Source organism: Pleurodeles waltl, chromosome 5, assembly GCF_031143425.1.
Source record: "Pleurodeles waltl isolate 20211129_DDA chromosome 5, aPleWal1.hap1.20221129, whole genome shotgun sequence".
Taxonomy (NCBI): domain Eukaryota; kingdom Metazoa; phylum Chordata; class Amphibia; order Caudata; family Salamandridae; genus Pleurodeles; species Pleurodeles waltl.
In genome coordinates, this window is record NC_090444.1 from 141974575 (window position 1) to 141986643 (window position 12069).

General features: G+C 42.7%; 1 protein-coding gene across 1 annotated transcript in view; it reads left to right on the forward strand.

Moving 5' to 3' along the window:
• Positions 1-12069, forward strand: part of LOC138295478 (calpain-13-like) — a 530338-nt gene that overhangs the window by 411319 nt on the left and 106950 nt on the right. Inside the window, exon 16 of the mRNA XM_069233811.1 lies at positions 6340-6402. Within this exon, the coding sequence (XP_069089912.1) occupies positions 6340-6402 (63 nt within the window). The remainder of the gene's footprint in view (positions 1-6339; positions 6403-12069) is intronic.

Below are 12069 nucleotides of genomic sequence, written 5' to 3' on the forward strand. Positions count from 1 at the left end.
GTCATGTTGGTCTTGTTTTACTTGATAAATATTTGCTATTTTTCTAAGCTGGTGGGGTGTCCATTTGTAGTGTTTTAACTGTGTTACTGTGTGTGTGGGTACAAATACTTAACACATTGCCTCTAAGATAGGCCTGACTGCCTGTGCCATTCTGCCAAGGGGGTGAGCAGGGGTTATCCTAGAAGTGTGACTCCCTTACCCTGGCTACAGTGAGGGTCCCTACTTGGACAGGGTGTAAACCGACTGCCAACTAGAGACCCCATTTCTAACAGTAACCTGTTAGCGAATCACAATTTGGGTTTGCCATTCAGCATTAGGAAGGAGCATTGCGAAGGCATCCCTTAATAATACCAAGTTGTTGTGGTATGCATGAATATTTTGCGACCAAAATGCAGTCACAAAATACTTGCATTTTACCACCAGCTTAAAGTTGGCGTTAACCCGGTCACAAAGGGGGATCGCAAAATGTGATGGGTGCTTGCAATTACCAAATAGCGAATCGATAAGATTCACGATTTGGTAATTGCAAACAATTACCTTTGTAAATGTGCCCCTAAGTGAGAAATAAAAATCTTAGACGGGGGCAACCTGCATGGTATATTTGACCTGAGCTCCATTGCGTTGGCCTGAAAAGGTGCATTGGTCCAAGTCAACCTGGAAGAGTGACTAATAATTGGAGCCTTATATTTGCTTGGTACATCACATGTTTCCTTAAATTTGTAAAAATGAATCTCTGCAGTTCCCCTTTTTGGATTTTTGTTAATTAGGTATAATTTTGTTCATTACATCTATATTTTTATCAATTGGTTGTAAGATATTTATTGTGTTGTATTTTGACTTTACACCGGTTTTGTTTCTGCTACAAATTTCTGTAAATTATCTGTCTGTTCTGTGCCATATCTACCATGGAGTTGAGCTCAGGTTTAAACTATTGCTGATTTATTTTACCTCTGCAAGTTTGTGGCCTTATTTCTTGTGGCGGGCTCCCAACCACACATATTAATGATCCACTGTATTACAGTCACATTGGTCTGTTCTCTTCCTGGAAGCGAATCTTCAGGGTTTACCATATAAAGTCACTCAGGTAAATCCAGGCAAACCAAAGTATACACTATTCCTTCTTTGTGGATATTTATACTATGTATCAGTGGCAAGATTGAAAATCCATAGTTACAGAACCCAAACGGAGGACACAAACTCTGACAAAAAAACACATCACTTCTGATTTTAGAAGGGTGGTTCAAAAAGTAGAGGCTGAAATGATGCAACTTAATGAGATTGAGGAAGGATCTGAGAGTGAAACCCAGGGCGTTAACTGAAATGTGAAAGGTAGGAGTGTTGTCAAAAGTGGTGAGGGAAGAAGGCAATGATGATGTACAGGAGATGACGAGTGGGATAGGAGCTCAGAAAAAGCTCCATTTTAGAGGGTGTAAGCTTGAGCAACATTCCCTTATGAGAGCAAGCTAGTCCATTGCATGATAAATGCCAGTGAGGGATGACAGCCACAGATATAATGGTAGGTTGTGAAATATAGTGAGGTGTTATCCACATTCTGGTGGATAGATATACTGCTGCCAAGAATTATATTGTCCATTGGCTCCATCTTTAAGGGCAAGAAAATGTGTAGGAATCTAGAGAAACCCACACATTTAAATTGTGGATTGCTAGCAAAGTAGGATGAAAACCATTCAAAACGTTGCTCCACAAGCCTATAGGGCTAGCAGTGTTGGGTATAGAGTCAACTATATTCAACATTACTGAGGGATCCAGGACCATCAGCAAGCAGACACTTCCGTTGTCCAGTACTGAGAAGATGCCATCTAGCACCTGAATGTTAGGAGATTCTATGGCACACCAAAGAAGGAAGCTGGACTGATAAGCATGAATCCAGGAGTGTTAACAATGAATAAGAGATAAGAGGTGACTTTGGAGCTGAACTGCCGCACATTCCGAGAGAAAGGATAGGTTGGTGATTGTGTGATAGTTTCAAAAGTCTGAGAGAGCCGGAGTGGTTTTTCTAAAGAGTTTATGTGACCGAATTTCAGAGACTCCAAATAAACACCGTTGTCAAAAGAAGCCTGAAGTCTGCATTCAGTAAGGTAGCACTTTTTCCCAAGCAGGCTGATATTAGGTCATCAAAGTATGTAGCAGATTTCATTTCAACTGAGATGGTTTTGAGTTTACTTGTGTTTGAAGGAAAGAAAGTCAGACACGGATAAGTTAATAGAGACAAGCTGCAGGGTTCAACTTTGGGCAGTGGCATTTGTTTGCCCAGAATTTCAACCTCCATTGATTTACATTTTAAAAGCAAAGAGTGATTTTATTTTTATGGAAACGGAAGAATTGGAAGAGTTTGTTTATAAATAACATGGAATTATGGGAAAGTGAGTGGTGATCACATTAGAAAGCTAATTGTAAATGATTATGGGCAGAGTTTATGATCTCAGAAGGGGCTGTGGACTTTGTCTGAATAAGTTTCGTTTTATAAAAGGGTCTTAGGATATCTAGCTGGGAAAGAATTGCAGGGGCCCCTGATTTCTGCCAGAGACTTTGAAGGTGCCAAACTACTTACATGACAGACCCAATTATTGGGCAAAAGGCTCTAGTGCACCAAGTCCCCATGCCTTGCCAGCATGGTGGACCTGTTATCACTTACAGCCTTCTTGAAAATAGAACCACAAGTTGTCACTTACTGGAATGATAGAAATAATGCCCTCACACATGAGGCGGGTTTGCCCAGCATGTGAGGGACATTTTTCTGTTCAAGACCACACTCGTTTACATGGGAATCTTGGACAGAATGCATGCTGATGAAAATCTCACCAGCTCTGCCATTAGTTGAGTGCCTTTTCTACATCATTTTTATTGTGGTCAGGTCAATGGACAGTATGTTCACAAATGTGTATCCAATGTGGCACCATCACCAGGAACACAGTGTTCCTCTATGATCTAATTCAGGTGGGTGAAGGCAAAGGTGAGAAATCAGGGCATTTTTTTTTGGCAGATTACCACCCATATGTAAATGGGGCCATGTTTGTCTTACAGCAAAAACTTCATCCTAACTCTTTGGACAACGGAGATGTAATATATAAGTATAAATGGCGCTCAATTTATCTTTTTTGTCTTTACATACTACTTAAGGTTTTTTTACGTTAGATACTCATATATCAGAGAACAGAAAACTGAGGGTATTTCCACACTTGGACCTACATGCTCACACTGCCTGATGATGGAATTGATGCAACTAGAACTCATATGTCTGACACGCAAGTTAAATCTAAAGACTTTCAAATTTGTTTTGCTAATGTACTCATGTTATTGCACAACATTTGAATATCACAATTTTCATGTTCAATGTCATTAACTTTTTTCTTTAGACTACTTGTAACCAGGATTACCACACAAAATACAAAATCCAAAATTCTGTCCTGGTTCAGGAAATTGATTTTGTGGTTCTAGCAATGAGGATTATTAGAGGTAGTATTTCATAACCTATTGCATTTCATTGTGACTCATGAGGCTTGAAATATCTACAGTAGATACCACCAAGCACTATTTTGAGTTTTACGGGGCGGGAACTCACACTGAAGATGGAAAATGTGCACAGAAAGGGGCTTGGATTCAGGGAATTAAAAGGTTAGTGGATCCTGTAATCTGAGTCCCACAAAGTATTCTCCATTTCAAGACTGAATACGGATGACGCTGGTAACAGGAGTAGAGATACCATCCAGAATGCTTAACTCTGGACTCTGTATCCCCCTGTCAGTTACCTGCTAAGCTTTACTGGGGCCAACTAAGTTTCACTGTTCAGTAGATGGGATTCATAATCAATGCCATGCTACAGTGGAGTTCTTGCAATCACAAATTTTGAAAGCTCACATTGTGTAAAATTGTTAACAACAAAGCTCTGGTGTTTTTCATGGTTTTCAGCCTTTTAACGAAATTAGCTTTTGGCAAAGGTACACTCTTCTTTTAGGTATATGTAAATGCAGATGTACTGTTTCACACAGATTAAGGGGAGTAAATGACTTTTTCAAAATTGGATGTACTAAGTTACAGGTGAAGTTGTATCATTGAGGACGCCCGTGTCTCACAAGTTGTCCCCAATATCTTCCTTGTGTCACCAATGTATCCAGATGTGCTTCAGTCCCTACGTCACCCACCATCACCTCATCAGCCACCATGCCTCGACGTTGCCCCCCTTCATTTTCACTTATGGTCCTAAGGGCTTTCAAGTATAATTCTCCGAACGTACCATTTGCCACATACCCTCTGGTTTTCCTATTAGCTCCCTCTCTTTTTCTAAGCCTTGACACCTGCCTCTCTATGTCTTCATTTTTGGAGAAGACCCTAGGCTTCTCTGCCCCACAATGTCTGAGAATGTACCTAATGTAAACATCACCGCTCCATACTTTTGTGTCTTCATCTGCCCCTCTCCTGTCTTCTCCATGTCTTGATCAGCCCCACATGTTGCATTGTTCACTTAATCATTCTCCACCCATTTAGTCTGTCTCTCTGTATACATTCTGGACCCAACTGGAATGGTGCTGCTTGTTGCTCCTGGCTATTCAACATCATAGGGTTATCCAGCATTAAAAAAGCTCACTTGAATTTGGCTAGACTGGTACAGCCTGGCGATCGGCTGCTGAAGACAGATTGCACCCTTTTGTGGCCAAAACCCTCTCCCCCAAGCACGTCTGCATAGAGGGTTTAGAAAATAGATGTCCCTCTGTTTATGATGGCAAGGATCAGTGTAGAATCTGAGAATGCAGAGGCTCCTAAAATGATGGCAACTCATTAAATTGTAAAGTACAGGAAACAGGTGAGTGAAAACAATTTCTGTTCATTTGGAAATGTGAAATACAAGCACTGATGTGCTGAAATACATAATGTTAATTGATATCATGTGGTAGTACTCTGAGGGGGGCACACCGCCAATTATGCTATTTATTCAAGTATATTTTTGAAATATTGAAGGGGGACAGTAAGCTTTCTTTAAACTCCCTTTGTAAATAACAAGCAATGAAGCAGAAACAAAGAAATGTGAGTTAAGTGTTGGTGAATAAAAATTATTGTGACCACTGCAAGTGCAATTAATAGACAGTCGCTGCCACTCGGCTGACTGGTGTCATGCATGGTTGGAGAGCTGGAACTGTGAAATGTTATCATCACGGACATTGGTAAATGGTTATTTGTCACGGGAACCTTAAAAGCGTGTGCTGCTTTTCACTGGAAACATAACATCATTTGTTTACAAATCTAAAGTAAACACAATACCATGCACAAAGCAACATTACAGCACAATTAAAACATAGGAGGGCACAACATCACAAAATAGTCTGAAGAACACCCTAGAATCACAGTACACCACAACATCACATTGCAATAATGCAGCACAAAAACACTGCAGCGCACATTACAGCAGAACACATCACTTGTGCAACAAGATGCAACGCCACAAATATTTCAAATATTCTTATCAAATACTACCCCCTCTAAAAACGTGATTTCAGAGATCAGTGCTAAAACTATTTTGCACCAACCACTGCCTTCGATTACCACCAGGACCGCTGTAATTGATTGAGTCTGCGTCTATGGCTTTTTCCATTTAATTATAATGATTTGCTCCATTTGCCACATCATCGTTTTTCTCCTGCATAATTTGAAGATTTTAACAAAAAATGTTTCTAGCTGATACGGATCAGAGGTTACTAAAATGCTCCTAGGAGAGTAGTCACACAGTGGCAGACCCTTTCCAAAGTATAACTGATCGCCTTTAATTCCTGGATGCTCTATTCAGGTGCTAAACTCATTCTAAGATTAAAACTGTGCCCAGACGGGGTTAACGTGTGTGAATCTGTCAAAATATGAATTAATATTAAATAGAAAAGTAATATCACAAAATGTACTTCATCAAATCGCATCATTTGCCTTTTATTGGCGCATAATTTAATCAACCTTGCCGCATAATTTGGTCCACCCCACGTTGCAAAATCCCAGTAGTCCTGCTTGGTACCAAGAGCAGGAAATAGCCCTAATCAAAACTATTGTGATCGGGCTGACAATCTCCAACTAGTTGCTGCTGTTTGCCTCATTCAAAAACTAAACTCCAAGGCACATTTGATTTGTTCTCATTAGGTAAATATACATGCATTTACACCGTATATTCTCACCTCAGTCACCCGAGGAAATGCATTCGTGGAACGTTTGATTTTAGTTCGATATGTTTTCTTAGTCAAGAAACACTAAAGTAAAAAGTGGAACATTTAATTTTGATGTTATGCATTTAAAGAATCATGAAGAAGAATTGCTGGTGTTTTACTCATGCGTTTCTTGCAGGCCGCAGTAAAAACGTCCCAAGGGAGCTCCTCTGAAAGCATTTTTACTCAGTACGCACGGCCGGTAAGCTGCTACTCTCTATCTTTTTCGGTTTACTGAAGACTTGAGATTTGTGAAAGTTACTATTTGTGTGAACTTGTTATTCTTTCAAGAGCAGGTAGTTTGCGTGAAATAGGTTGTGTTCTCTATTTTTAAAGTGACAGTATGTCCAACTACTGAGCCAAAAGCAGGGAGCCAAATGCACAATGTTCTTCCTTTAATGTGCCCACTACTGAGCCTGAGGCTACAGGGGCACGACTAGAGTTCCACATATGTACGAGAATAATGTGCAAATGTGCAAATGGGGTATGCGATTAGGAAGGGTCAAAGCAATTTGACCTGAACAAAAACATATGCACCTAAAACTAGATTTGCATACCCACACAGGTGGAAGTATCAAAGGGTATGTAAAAATTAAGATAGTATGGGGTAATTTTATATGTGATTATACTTGGATGGTTGTGTTTTGGGTATTGTGGAGGGGAACATCCATTATTTTAGTGACCACCTACTAACTCACAATATATCTGGGATTCGTGAACTTTTTGCAAGCAGTTTCCTCACCCATATATGCTCCTAAATGCACCCTTTTAAAACATTTTTGGAGTAGGACGATTGGGGGAACCCTGCTTTAGGGAGGCACCCACTATACCAGTGGGAGCCACCCACTGAAGTGGTATCAGGGTTCAGATTCAATTAGTTTTTAAGACTACTTCTAACTTTGATCTGTGACTCCTCAGTCACAAGACAGAAGCAAAAGTAGAAACTCATAAATAACAGAAAAACACTGTGGTGGGTTGGGGCGAAGAGGGGTGAAAAGGAGAGAAACAGGAATGGTGAAAATCACAATGAAAAAGTAGGTTAGAAGCAAATTAAGTGAAAGCATGTAAGTGTCAGAGGGGAAAGGAAAGTGCAAAAAAAAGAAAAAAGATAGCAAGAAAGAAAGAGCAAAATGGAAAGATGGCTGTAAGGAGTGAACAAAGAAAGGAGAAAAGAGAAATGTTGGAAATTACATTTTTGCAGGATCATCCATAGACTTTTGCACTTTCCCTCCACTGTTTTGCTGAATTCGTTTTTGTTGGCTTTAGGACTCTGGGCACTTTACCACTCTTAACCAGTGCATAAGTGCATGTGCTCTGAGCTTACAAAATAGTAACATTGGCTTATCCACAATTGACATATTTAGAAAAGTGCACTACCTGTGCCCAGGACCTGGAAAAAAAACTCTACTTGTGGGCCTACAGGACAGATTGTGCCACCCACTTAAGTAGCCCTGTGTGTGCAATTTAAACTACCATGTCGACCCTCTTGCAAGGCCTAAACCTTTCTTTTAAAAAAAAAAATATATATATGTCACCCCTAATGTAGGCCCTAGACAGCCCAATTGCACGGTGCACTGTATTTAAGACATGCACTCTTAAGTTTTATATGCCCTAGTGCTGAAAAACTACTAAATTTGCTTTTCAATGCTGCAAGGCCTAACTCTCCCATACGATAACATTGGGATTGCCTTATTACATAATATAATTGTCATTTCTCATTGAGAAACAATGGGACCCCCATGTAGGGTGTCTCTGGAATCACAATTTAAAACCACAACTTATGGTGAAGTTGGATTTGAAACTGTAATTCTGAAAATGCCACTTTTAGAAACTTGGCATTTTCTTACTGTAGCCATTTGGTGCCTTCTGCTGGTCACTGAATACACTTCTGGAGTGGGAGACAGCTGGTCTTGTGTATTCCCTCCAGACAGCCACACACAAAGGAGTGTGTGACTGATGGGCCATCCTGGGCAGAATGCGAGGGACAACCGGACATACCTGAATGAGCTGTGTCCTGTCCCCACACAAAGGGCTGCAGAGAGTCTACAGCCAAGGCAGGAAGGGCAGGGACCGTGTGCACTTCAAATGCCTCTCTTTGAAGACTCCCCTGTAGAAAGCTGGCTCTAAATATACTATACCAAAGTGGGGTATAGTGTGCACAGACCAGGGGTTTCCCAGAGGCTTTACAGAGGCTTAAGTAGATAATACTAATTCTCTCTTTTGTGGTAGTGTGGTCGAGCAGTTAGACTTATCAGAGGGTAGTGCTAAGCATTTGTTGTACACACTCAGTCAAGAAATGAGGCACACACTCAATGACTAACTCTAGTCCAATGTTTTATGTATCAAAAAATATACTTTGTTACTTTATTTCTAGAAACAAAAGAATCTTTGTTGCAGGTAAGTATAGTTTCAAGGATTTATCACTTTCAAGTATCAAATGCACTTTGCTTGTAGTTCACAGAACAATTTTCAGGTAAGTAATACATCTCAATATTGAAAGTTGACAGTGCAATTTTCATGGAAGGCAATAAAGTCCTGGGGGGGGGGTACATACACAGTTTAAAGGTAAGTACTCAACTTACATTTCCAGTCTTAGGGGTTAAGGTGTCCACAGGGCAAAATTTAGGAAGACACCAAAGGTGCTTAACCAGCAATATGGGGCCGGACGGCCCCAATGAAGACTGAGGGCACTCAGAATTGAAAGGTTTGCAGGTAGGTTCCTGCAGTTTCAGAGCACGGGCCCTGGGGGTTTAGATCAGCACCGGGGGGCCACAGGTCAGCACCAAACACACACCCTCAAAAGCACGGGGGTGGCTGGGTGTAGGGTGCAAACACGTTGGTCGCCCAGTGCTATCCTATGAGGAACTCTGGGTTCACCAAGAGGCTGCAGGCTTGGTCCAGGGGGTCGGCTCAAGAAGACCAGCAGCTGGAGAGGTAAGTTGATGCTCCACTGAACATCGATGGACCAGCAGCTGGGTTCCCCAAGGCCAGGGGTGTGAGTGTACTGGGGTACCTTTAGGTGTCTGGTATCTTCACTGGATCCGGTCGCGGTCCGGGGGGGTCCTCTGGAATCAGGCTGCAGGAATCATTGTGGTGGCCAGGAGGGGTCAAACCAGGGTGGACTCAAGGTGGAAATCGCCTGGGGACTCTCTCTAGTCAGGTGGGCCACCTGGACTTGGGCTGTGGGCATCCGGTACAGAGTGGGCAGGACTTGTGGATCCAGAGGGCTCTGGAGTCCTTGATGGAGGTTTCTTTGTGGACAGGGCTAATGTCATTGGGAGTTCTTGGTCCTTACGTAGGCAGGCAGTCCTCTAGGGGTTTGCAGAGGTTGCTGGTCCTGCAGGACAAGTCATATTCTTGTAGAAGGAATCTTGAAGGTGCAGACAGGCTATCTCACTCCAAAACAGAAGAGAAGAGTCTGCCAGAAGGGGGTCACCCTGGCTCTGGGCACCCTAGGTGTGGTCCCCAGTTAGGGTGGACACTCCTCCTGATGTTTACTAATTTTCCCACCGGACCTGCTGCCAAAAGTGGGGCCTAGTTTTGGGGGAGCAGGCATCTCCACTAGCTAGAGTGCCCTGAGGCAGCACAACAAAAGGCAGGAGCCTTTGAGGCTCACCAAGTGTTGCTGTTTCTGCAGGGAAGAGGAGTGAAGCACAAAGGCTCTTACCCCATGGGGTCAGAAACTTGTCTGGTGGTGTCAGGCTGGCATGGACCAGTCAGCCACGCACTAAAGAGTTGGGTGAATTTCATGGGGCATCTCTAAGGTGCCCTCTGGGTGCATTTTACAATAAATCCAACACTGAACTCAGTGTTGGTTTGTTGAGCTGAGAAGTTTGATACCAAACTTCCCAGTCTTCAGTGAAGCCATCATGGAGCTGTGGAGTTTGAAATGACAAACTCTCAGCCCATGTACTCAGTATGGCTACACTGCACTTACAGTGCCTAAGAATGGACTTATACACTGTAGGGGCATATTGCTCATGCAGCTATGACCTCAACTGTGGTGCAGTGCACCCTGCCTTTGGGCTCTAAGGCCTGCTAGAAGGGTGACTTACCTATATCACAGGCAGTTGTTTGTGGGCATGGCACTCAGGAAGGGATGCCATGTTGACTTTACCTTTTTCTTCCCACCAACACACACAATCTGCAATGGCACTGTGCATTTGTTTGGTGAAGGGTCCCTTAGGGTGGCATAATACATGCTGCAGCCCTTCGGGACCCTTCCTGGTCACAGGGCCCTTGGCATCACTGGTACCTTTTACAAGGGACTTAGCTCTGTGCCAGTGGTGTGTCAATTGTGGAAGCAATGGTACAGTTTAGGGAAATAACACAGGTGTTTGTGCCTGGTTAGCAGGATCCCAGCACACACTCAGTCAAGTTAGCATCAGATATCAGGCAAAATGTTGGGGGTAGCAAAGGGGCACTTTCCTACATTCCCCACGTCAAAGACACCACTGAGTAGAAGTACTGGACCTCAGGCACCATTGGACCTCAGGCACCACCATCTCAATACACTTATGGACCTGTCAGTACTCTGCCAGGAAGAAGGGATGTTGTGCTGCTGAAAGGACTGTCACTCTGCTGGACTCTGCTGTGCTGACCTACTGCCTGCTGCCCTCCTTGCCTGGCAGTGAGAAGGACTAGACCTGAGTCTCTCTAACCCAGCACCAAAGTGACTCCAAGGCTTGATGGCTTGCCTCCTGTTTTCTTAAGTCTCAGGGACCCAAAAGACTTCCAACTCACCTGCTACAGCATCAGGACTCTGCCGAGTGTGAATCTTGCCCTGACAAGTGGTGCAAATCTATTCCTGGGCCCTTGGAAGTGGGCATAAAGTGCTGCTCCAGTAGAAATCCATGCATCAACACCTGGGAGAGTCAGAACTGATGCATCAACACCGTTGTGGGAATCGGAACCAGTGCATCGATTCCATTGTGTGGATCCAACCTGGCGCATCGCATTTGGAACCAGGTCTTTACGCTTGGAATCGATGTATCCTCTGCTACAGGAGCCGTAACAGTGCATCAAATTCTGAAACAACATACCACACTCTGAACTGACTCATTGCTGCCATTGTACGGAGAAGATCAACACATCTCCGCCACTGTGTGGCCTGACACATCGCTTCGGCTGCACCTCACATCTCTTTGACAGCAACACAACTCAGATCAAGGTACTTTTGTTCAGTGGCTGGTCCCTGTGCCTGACTTCGCTCCACTGTAATCGGCTTGAACTTTTGACTTTGTCCTGGTCCAGGGTGACGAGATACCCCACATAGGCACTTACTGCTTCTAAGCACTATTTTACCATTTATTCTTTAAAAATTCATATCTCAAGTTCAACTTATTGGATTTTTGGCATTTTTGGTCTTGTTTCATTATTAAATTAAATTACATTTTTCTACCCTGGTGTGGTATCTTTTTGTTTGGTGTTATCATTGTTTTACTATTCTAAAATGTTGCACAGAAACTTAACACATTGCCTCTTAAGTTAAGCATGCCTGCTCTGTGCCAAGCTACCGGAGAGTGAGCACAGGTTAACCTAGGGTGTGTTTGTGACTTACCCTGACTAGCACTGTGGTTCCTGCTTAGACAGGGTGCAACCTCTGCCAACTAGAAACACAATTACTAAAAAGAAAGAAAGGAAGAAGATGAAAACTTTCTTTGAATAAATGTTTTCTGGGGGACATTCCTTAAATGGGTTGGGATTGTGCAGTTCAGTTACTTACCAGTGGCAGCAATATATAGTTCAAAAAAGAGTCTTTTATTTTCCTGGCTTCTCTCTTGGTAGTAGAGGAAGATATTCTTGTAGGGGGAATAATATTTTTGCCAAAAGTCGGAAGGTACTTCTTTACACTATGTACATTTACACA